This window comes from Nicotiana sylvestris, chromosome 9, assembly GCF_000393655.2.
Source record: "Nicotiana sylvestris chromosome 9, ASM39365v2, whole genome shotgun sequence".
NCBI classification, from domain to species: Eukaryota; Viridiplantae; Streptophyta; class Magnoliopsida; order Solanales; family Solanaceae; genus Nicotiana; species Nicotiana sylvestris.
In genome coordinates, this window is record NC_091065.1 from 62,337,960 (window position 1) to 62,348,557 (window position 10,598).

A 10,598-nucleotide genomic window follows, 5' to 3' on the forward strand; every position below is an offset into this window, starting at 1 on the left:
ATGCCTCAAACACAACTCAAGTTTCAATTATAGCTTTACCCCTCGATTTCACCGCCAATTCGCTCGTTTCTAGTTGGATTAAATGTGAAATTGCCGAATGAAATAGCGAGAAAAAGAATCAGATGTAGGTTAACGTTTTCCGCCGATTCACTATGCTTGTAACTACTGCAACGGTCAAATCTCAACCTTTCCATTCCCTCACTCAATTAAAAGAAAAGAGTAATATTTGGTAGTTGGAATGCATGTGACCATTTTAACTTTGCTTGTTTACTGTCATTTTCATAGAGCTGTTCATACCATGGAAAAAAAATCTTTTGTTGCTCATATCTTGTCGGTGTTTGCTTTCGTTTTTCTTTCTAGCCTCGGGGATTTCAAAAGGAAATAATTCATATGCACGAGTAGTCAAAAGAGTTGTTCAGCTGCCAGTCACGAGATTATTTCACTCTATTCGCTTTGGTTTTGGCTGCTAGTAAAAGTTTTCCATCAAGCTGGTAAAATTGTACTGTAATACAAACAAGCAACTTTTCATTTCCAGCTAAGAATATTCGAGCGGCTTGCAAAGAAAACACCCTTTCTGTGTCTTGAATCCAAAACTTATAACACCAATATCTACCACAAAGATCCGATTTTTTCTGTGCGAAGAGTTAAAGTGCACTGGAATTGTGTCTCAGGTACATATGGTTAACCAATAGGACCCGCAGCATTCTATTTATATAATTGGGTCAAAGCATAAATGTACAAAACAATTCCAGATATAAAAGTTAGTACAGATTTGCAGACACTTCACAACATTAAACAATTACCGGTGGGCAAGGTTGTTGGCAAATACAATAATACACAAACAATAATGTTATATAATTGCGCAAGGAAAAAAAAACTTAAAAGAAGAAGAATTAAGTGGACAGGATTCATCACAATCTACCTGCCAATTCAATGACAGATTCATGCACAAGCTCTTCAAGCAACTTTCCTTCAATTTCCATCCCTAAATTGTCTAATTCTAATCTAAAACTTGCAAGCCACCGTTTCCCCATCACCTCCTTCGTCACCATTCCTTCCATCACCAGGCTGTTTATGTCCTCCGCATCACAAGAGAGATATTTCACCTCACTAGAAAACCATTCCTTCATCCGGTCCCAAACTTGGTCCACCAATATCAAACTAGTTCCCTGCGGCTGATTATTATGGACCCCAACATAAGGTCTGGCTCTTTGGCAGTTGTCTGGCCCATATCCTGCAATATCTAATAAAACTGCATTTACACAATCGAACACAAGCTTTTGGGTTGATCTCCTTTGCCTTCGTTTAGCCTCATGTAATGTCTCCTTCTCATTCAGATCAATGTATTTTTCTCTGAGTGATGGGTCCAAAGGGCTTTCAGGAGAATGCCACATGGTCGAGAAAGCATCAGATTGCACTTCATCAAGGCCGGCCATGGTTAGTAGTGTTTGAACAAAAGAGAACCATTCACGTTCTACTTCCTCCGTCCACTGAGTAGACGATGATGGTCTTACACATGCTGAACTGGCTGTATCTGCACAGGAATCGTCCCATGACAATGTACGAGCAATTGATCCTATTGGAGGAGATTTATCGATCAAATTGGACCTTATAGGGTGAAGAGACAACTCGGTACCTGCTAATTTGATTTAAACAAGGGATATGGGTGGGGGTGGGGGTGGTGGGTTAGAATTAGTTTTAAATTAAGAAAGAAACTAGAGAACATGTTGGATTGTTGATGACATTTACCATGGCGGTCCGGCTTGATACCGGCTGATGATATATGTGCTGGATGTTCATCCTCTTCAAATGGTGTTTCCAAAACTGATATAGGACTCGGTTGGTCCTGGTTTTCACATGGGTGTCCAGCGCGCAAAGATCTTGCTTCAGAGAGTGCAACCTACAAAATTATTATAACATAAATCCACCTTGAACAACTTCTTAAGCAGCCATATTGACGCTATTCGAGTTCTCCAGTGTCGGACAGTTCTCACACATCGGAAAAGAAAGTTGTTTACAGAAATCACAGAATCTAATAAAATATTCAAGAAATTGTAAATGCACTCCACTAAAGGTGTGTAGATGGCTACCACAAAAAAATAGAAGAGAAAAGTCATAATGATGTAAAATGCAAATGTACCATTTTCTAACAACTTGCAACAATGTAGTAGGGAGAAACATCAGAGAACTGCTTTACCTCAGGGGAGGTTGTGGCTTGCTTCCCAACCACATCTTCGCAAGTCAGTGTGAATGATGATTCGCGAAGATCGGTTGCTGAAGACTCAACCCCGGGATCATCATGGAATTCACTACTATATTTGTCAACTTTTGATAGAGAATGTAAAGGTTTTGCACCTGTCTGCAATTCATCATTGGACTGCGAACACTTAGCTTCGTCTTTGTTTGGCTTTTTGTTCCTAGAGAAAAACAGATTTGAGACCTTCCCTTTCAGTGATGATTTTGTACTTCTAGGCTTTGTTGTCTGCTTGGGAAGGTCATTTCCTCCAGTCACATGATCTGGGGCACCCACATTCAACTGTGCACTGAATGCAGTGGAAGATACAGGGACAGACTTGGACCTCAAAAGATTCCTTGGCGACTTGTTGATACTATCATCGTCTTTGGAATTACCCACTGAGTTGGAATTAGGAATTTGGGGATCTTCTTTGCTACTTTCCTGCTCTATTCTTCCTGCCGTCTTAATATCAGAGAGAGCAAGCATCTCGCCTAAAGTGCTGGAGCTTCTCCTCATTGGTCTTCGTTCTTGACAACTCCCGTTAGATGCCACCATCGCCCATCTCTCAGAAAGTCGCTTCTTGGCTTCTTTGGAAACTGAAGATTCAGGAGAATAAGAAGCACGGCTCATGGAGGAGCAAGAATAAGGACTGCCAAACCTATTTATGTATTCCCATGAGTGTCTAGAAGCTGGTGACATGACTTCAGAATCACTAAGATTTCCAGCTGCACACTCTTTTTCAGACTTATTAAATGAACTTTCATCACCAATGTAGCCATTCGAAAATACAGAAGAAACTAATGTTTCATCCCTTTGATGTCGACCTATGTTTACTCGCATCTGCTGTGTGATAGCCTTTGCCACTTCTCTTGATTCTTGAGCTTCATCAGCCTCCATGTTGACAAAACTTGTTTCAGCTTGTGATACTCTTGGTGATGCAGACGGTGAAGAGTTTGCAGCCCTAAAGTTGTGAGTCTTACCGATACTTGGTTTTAACACGACTATTCGTGTAGGTTGAGCATGATTTTCATCAATATTCCAACTTGCTGTAGGAGGGGTAAATGCCATATGGCTTTTGGCCCTGTTTCCCTTACCTACATGGGTGGCTCTGTTTATCTCCTCATTTTTCTTCACTGATCCACCAAATTTGCAATCATCAACCATCTTTGATGGTCTTAGAACGGTTATTCGCTTTGTCTCAGGAGGAGGAGGTATAGACTGCAAATTATATAAATGCTGAGAGAGCTTTGGATTCGGTTCTTGCAAAAACTTGAGGAACAGATCTGTGTTGGAACTTAAGACATCTATTGCATCTTGGAATTCCTTAGACTGGCGAAGTTGTTCATCTATGGATAAACATTTTGCTTCAATAAACTTCTGACGAACAAAAGCCGACTTCTTCTCAAAACTAGTTTCATTGTGTCTTGCCTTTTGTGGGGATTTACTTCTCACACAGTTCATTTTTGGGGAATGCTGCCAAACTTCATAAACATCTCTATATTCATTCTGCTCAGGATATTGATGAAATTCTTGCTGCATTTCTTCCACCAAGGATTCGTTTTCGTGCTGGCAATAGCTGAAGGAGGAATCTGTATGACACCGTGAATGACCTCCAAAATGACTTCTTATAGCTGGAATAGATTTCTGAGCCGGAAGAGCATCAAGCCCCATCAGCTTGGCAACAACACTAGGTGGATTATGACTAGAGTCTATTTCCTTGGACATTTCTTGGGCTATAAGCAACTTTATTGGTGTTCCATTTGATTTCCTGTTTGAACTAGTCCTCTTCAAATCTGAGACAATCTGCATGCACCATATATAAGCATTAGTATTAAGCCAAACTCTCCGGAAATCCAGCACCTTGCTATTTAAATAAATGTCATCTAGATAGAATATGCACCATTTTTTCTTCTACTTGATCCTCAGAAGGCGACAACCTCACCACATCTGATTGGCTCCTCAACAGAGAACCTGCAATAAGCTGGACCAGCTCAACATGCAGATTCGATCTTATAGTTGTATGGCATAAACTACTGGACCAAAAACCGAAGGTAGCATAAAATCAAATGAGATCAAGGCATGCCCACAGGCAGTTTGAAGAATCAAGCTTACGTGCTCTCAAATTGAAATCAAGATGTTTTTCCAATAAACTAAGTAATTATTACAGCTGTTTATGTTGTTTTCAATGCTCAATAATTTCACAGGACAGAGAATTTGAGACAATATTCCACGGAAACAGCATTCATGCCAATGATAACGGAAGACGGAGAAAAAAAAATTTAGCATAGAGTTTCACCATCACGATGTGGTTTATCTGTAAGCAGTCTGTTTCCTGGCACCCCTGAATTTAAATCAAAAAGGTTCACCATTCGTCCCAAGCATCCTGGAGAAGGTTTATCGTGATTGCGACTCTTGCCACTCTGAAACCCATTCATCTCAACTCCTAAGACCACGCAAGGAAGAGTATAAATTCCAAAGGGCGCATCAATCATCCCCTCACACAAAGAGATAGGCATGCCATATATGTTCAATATGAAAAAAAGTACAGCATGTTTTTTACAGGTATACACCTGTCTATGCAAATAGAAAAAAGAGGGAAGATTTGGCCAGAAAATAATTTAAGAAACAAAAGGCATGATCAGACAAATCAACCGCATGAAACTATGAAGGTTAAAATTGAAATAACACAGGAAAAACAAAGATAAAGCTACTATAACACAGAAGTGACCAATGATCAGACAAATTAACCTAGAGAAAAAAAAACAGTAGGAAACGTGCTGAACAGATCAGGAGAAGGTCAAAATCAAAGTGCCCCCCTTCAGCTTTCGTGCAGAAATCTCTGAAGTGATTAAGCACTAGTTTGGCCATAGATTTTCGGTACATTTTTTCAACCAAATTTTTTTTTTTGAAAACACTGTTTGTTTGTTCATAGGACAGAACACTTTTTGAATAAAATTTGAATTCTTTTTTCAAGTTCCCAAAAACTGGTTTAGGGCAGTTTTTGGGTTGAAATTTTTCTTCCATTCACAATACTTCAAGTTTTCCCAAATTAAATGCATGTCCAAACAAAACTTCTGCTTCCAAAAATTACTTTTCAAACACAACTTCAAAAACTCCTTTTTCAATTTCTTCAAGTTTCAATCAAATCTATGTTCAAACTCTAGCTAAGTTGATTGTCTTAGTGGCGTTTGGTTCAAAAATTTGTTAGAAGAGTTCTTTTCAAAGAAAATTTCACTTTCTGCAAAAATGTTCTTCAACCAAACACCATGAAATAAAAAGCACTCAGTTTTTGCAAAGGCTGGAAGAGTACTCCACACTAAACAATACAGATCAGTAGCAGCAAATACGCATAAACATCTATTGCAGAAATTCTAGAATAAAGAGCCTATACGCTACTCTATTTTGCAGCAGTAAATTTCTGTACAAAGACGTGAATCATAGAATTAAACAAAGATAATGAAGAATTAAATATAAAAAATTAAAGCTACAAAAGGTCTCCTCTGGAAAGCTAAAATACGCCAAAAAGGAAAAAGAAAGTAAGATTGGATTTACCTCAGAAAAACGAGATCGGGAGAAAGTGCAGGAAGCCGAAACAGAAAAATCACTGGGAGCTCCACTAGAAGCTTCACTGTACCAAAATATATGAGCGTAGAAAGCTCAACGGTACAACTTGAGTGTTAGCTGAAGGTGTTTTTTCCACCGCAGAGTGGTCGCCGGAAACGGAAAACTAACATTCCGGAGCAAATGTTGCCGGAGATTCGGCTTTCACGCTGAGTGTTAGTTGCAGATACTTTCGCGGCAGAGTAGTCGCCGGCAATGGAAAACTGGCATTCCGGTGGAAGTGTGGCCGGAGATAGATTCAGCTTCGACCTGAGTCTTAGATGAAGGTGGTGTGGTCGCCGCCTCGCCGGAAAGGGAACTAACTTCTGAAGGAAATGTGACCGGAGATTCGGTTCGGATAGAGCCACCGACTAACGGACTTGACTAGCTTTTGTTTATTCTGATTTATTAAATGAGGATTCAATTTTATCAATTACAGAGAAAGTAGAGGAGAAGTGAAGTGAAAATTTTCTACATCAACAAGGACAGAACAATAGATTGTGCATCAGTACAAAAGGTAAATTTATTTGACAAAGAGGTCCTTACTGTTTTGGATAAATGTATTCTGACCCCAATTTCTTTTTGTTTCAGTTTCACTGAGGTTCCCCCCACGCCCCAGCAGCTCATTTTGGACCTGCCAAGATTTTCCTAGTTAGAGCGTTAAAGAGCTCGTTTGATACGAGGGATAAAAATTGCGTATTAAATTTGAGATGAGTCTATTTTATATTTTATTGATATAAAATTATGATATAATTAATTGAGAGATTAGTTATCCCAAGATTATAATATTATCTTTATTCCTATAGAAGGTGGGATAACAATTCTAATATAACTAATCTCGGAATAATTAATCCTGGAATAACTTGTTTCACAACCAAACAATATAGGTAAAGACTTATAGGTAGGGTATTTAGATGCGTTATTAGATACCTGATATGTGTGTGTTTTTATATAAATTGTTATCATTTAACTATAAATAATTAATATATTCTCATCTTATTAAATTAGTTAATCATGATAAGTAATAGCACTGTCACATGTATTCAACGTGTCAAATTGATGCACTTTCGTCGAAAAATTATACTATAATTAACATTACTTTAGTAAAAATTCAGACTTTGCTGTTAACGTAGCTTATTGAACATATTTGTAGCACCAACAGATTGTCGTTGAAGTTATATTAATACTTAGTGATTATAAGTAATTTTATGTAGGACTACAAATTTAAATCACAATATCACGAGTTTGAATTCAATAATGTTTTAATCATTGATATGTTGGATTTTTTTCGTTTCCACAATAATATTTCAATTTAATGTTGTGACCTTTATATTAGAGAACCAGAGATCTTTTAGGAAGTAACTTCTTCTATTCAATGTCATACCATCCAGTATAAAAGTTTGGTGTATCGATAATTGTGGATGGCTTCCACATTTATCTTCAGGAATGCATGATTTAATTTCAAATTTGTAATGAGACTGTACAAAATTAAGGTCATCACTACAATGATTATTTCTTTTCTCTTGAGTTCCTTCATGTTCTAATTTCTAAAATTGTTATAAATGAATCAGAAATGATGATATCCCATCTTGTCAAATAGTAGTTGAATAGTACCATGTAGAAACCCCCACTGTACAGTTAATACACTGTACAGTTTTATTTCAACTATTTTTGCTATTTCACAAATCTTTGTCCTTATTGGTCTTTCTTTTCTTTTTAATGGATTTAAAAAATCACTTGCCATTTTCATTTACTTTATTGATCATTAGGGCATATTCTAAAAAGGAGAATATGAAAGTTTTCAATGATTAGTGTTTAAATTACCCTTAGTAAGATAATGATGGTTATAGTAATTTACCTTCTACGTTTGTGTGAATTATCTGTCTCATCTCCTCTAAATTTCTTATCTTAACAGGAAAGAAGACAAGCAGCTAGCGGCAAGCCAGCACAAGTCGATGGATGTCACATTTATTTAACACCAAAAATAATAAATAATTACAATGCAATTGTTGGGTATCTAACAGTTGTACCACTGTAATAAAATATTGATACATCTGGACATATTTTATATAGAAAAAACCATACAATAAGTATTGTATTAAAGTAGCTTTCCTATGATTGGCTTTATAATGAAGGTTTTAGGTTTACTTACTTTACTTAAAGTCTTGTCCTTGTCCGTGGACTCTCAAAAAATGCGATATTCAGTGGTTGGAAATTCTACCTTTAATTTTTGTGAGTCTTTTCAAGCATTATTATGACAAAGATAAAGACATACTTTTTCTTTTTTCTTTCTGAAAAATCATTTCCCGCAAAGCACCAGGGTGTTCAAACCAATAACCCTAGAAATTTTCGAAAACTTGCAAAAACGGCTTTAAACTCGTTCGTTTAATGTTCTTTCAAGACGTTTAAAGTTTTGTAATTTTTTTTATGATGTAGAAAAAGTGTTTTTTATTTTAATAAAATAAGTATTTTTTTATGATGTAGAAAAAGTATTTTTTTTCATAAAATGAGTACTTTCTTTTCATGTTGTTGAAAAAGTATTTTCTTTTATTTCAACAAAAACAGTACTTTTTTTTCATGATGTAAAAAAAATAATTTTTTTACAAAATGAGTACCTTTTTTTTATTCCTATTGTAGAAAAAATATTTTCTTTTAGTTCAACAAAACGAATATTTTCTTTTCATGTTGTAGAAAAAATATTTTCTTTCATTTTAATAAAATAAATACTTTATCTTATTTTATTGTGATACCTAAAAAATATCTCACTAACGTCCTTTATTTTATTGATATAAATTTTATTTGTTGTTTTTTTCTGTTGTGAGAACGTGTTTCTCTTTATTTTTCAGATTTTTTTCGTGTTTGATCATTATTTTTGGCAATAACAGTTAGTTAAATAAATCATTCGATATCATGAAAAGAAAGTATTTATTTTGATGAAATGATAGAAAATATTTTTTCTACGTCAAGAAAAAAAAAATATTTTTTTGTTGATAAGAAAGAAAATATTTTTTCTACGTCATGAAAAGAAAGTACTCTAAATAAAATTTTCATATATTTAGGGTTGATAGGTTATATGTATCCCTGTTATGTTTTGATGATCTAACAAACTTAATGTGAAGAACCAAATAAAGAACCTATTACACATCCTCAAGTACTTAAGAACAACAAGTCTCAAGTTGGGGACGTGGTTCAACTCTTTAGAGTCAAAGGAACAATAGAGGGAACAGATGACCACTAGTTCCCTCGGTGACTGTACAAGTAAACTCCCCCAGTTGTAAAGTTATTACCTACACACGCAACATTGCAAAAACAGTGTAGCAGTCAACTTTATGGGGAATGCCCTTTTACCTAACATGCTTGCATCATTCAAGTGATGTCACAAATAAATTATTAACATCAAGCAAATGTAAAACAAAACACTTGCACATTCAAGAATCCATCAAGCATTCTCTCAAGTCTGTGTCAATCTTGCAAGTGATTCTCAAGGGCATCAAGAACAAAGAACAACATAACGAAGGACCAGTTTCCTGTATTAAGTCATTACATGTCCTTAGTTGTGTTTCACCTTTATTAAAACATTTTACTTGTAATTCTTACTTATCTTAGTTAGAAGTATTGTGTAGGAAATCCTTATAAAATCATAAACCTTGTGCTTGTGTCTTGGCTAGAGTTAGTCGAGTTGTAAGCTTTGTAATAAAGTTATTACAAAAGGGTTTGTAATAGAGTTGTTACAAGTTAGTGAGGGATTAAGAGGTTAATTCCTAAGTTACAATAGTTTGTAATCTGAAGTTTGCTCAGTAGTGAAGTTGAAATCCTATAAAGGTAGGTCATGATTTTTAATCCCGTGAGCTGAAAATTTTCCACATAAAATTCCATTGTGTCATTTACTTACTGTAGTGTGCGTGCATTCTGTGAAAACTTATAAAGAACTTGGTTCTTTATATAGTTTGGTACACCCTTAGTTTCTATCGATTGGTATCAGAGCAGGTTTTTTCTGAAGGTTAACACCCAGAATGATCTTTATCATGGCTGCTCCACCAAACTTCAAGGAAGGACAATCAACGTACATATCACCTAGATTCAGCGGTTAATACTATGGTTAGTGAAAAATAAGAATGCATGACTTCATCATGGCTAAGGACTCAGAGTTATGGGATGTAATCTATGATGGACCTTTTGTTCCCATAAAAATTGTTGGTGAGGGAACAACTACAGTCCCAAAAACAAGAAAAGAGTACAACGATGGTGATAGAAAGGCTATTGAGAAGAATTTCAGGGCAAAGAAGATTCTTGTTTGTGGCATCGGACCAGATGCATACTGATCACACCCAACTATGTCTTATAAAAAGGATTAAGCGATCTTTGCAAATATAATCCAATTTACAAATCCGGAGTCAAATCCCACAGAGAACTAAGGCTTAGCTACAACTGTTCAATATTGCTAAGAAGACAAGCTCGAACAATTCCTATGTTATAAATATTAAGATTCTTCTATCTAATTAACTAAATAATTAAAGTAATAGATTAACAACTAAAGATACTACAAATTGGAGAAAAGATTAAGGAGGTCTAGAGTTATTATTTTCCTTATTGTCGGAATCCTCCCCGCTACATTTTCTATAAATTCGCCTAAGTATTCTCTACCGATCATGAGCGTTCTGACTGTCGTAACTCTCTCCTGAGTAATTGCCATAATTTACTAGATATATTCTCCCAAATTATGCTAGCTGGCATTAAGTACGGCTCACTCGGATCGCACCCA

General features: G+C 35.9%; 1 protein-coding gene across 2 annotated transcripts; it reads right to left on the bottom strand.

Annotated features, from left to right (window-relative positions):
* Nucleotides 1-678: 678 nt before the first annotated feature.
* Nucleotides 679-6,320, bottom strand: LOC104221001 (uncharacterized). Of its 2 annotated transcripts, none has more exons than XM_009771982.2 (6): nt 5,789-6,320; nt 4,533-4,679; nt 4,137-4,207; nt 2,198-4,039; nt 1,750-1,900; nt 679-1,636 (listed from the first exon to the last, which is right to left on the bottom strand). In XM_009771982.2, exons 2-6 carry the CDS (start codon nt 4,669-4,671, stop codon nt 912-914), a joined length of 2,928 nt encoding a protein of 975 aa, XP_009770284.1. In that variant the 5' UTR covers nt 4,672-4,679; nt 5,789-6,320; the 3' UTR covers nt 679-911. The 2 variants fall into 2 exon arrangements, with proteins under 2 accessions (XP_009770284.1, XP_009770277.1); XM_009771975.2 differs by having other exon boundaries at nt 679-1,639.
* Between the last annotated feature and the right edge of the window lie 4,278 nt (nt 6,321-10,598).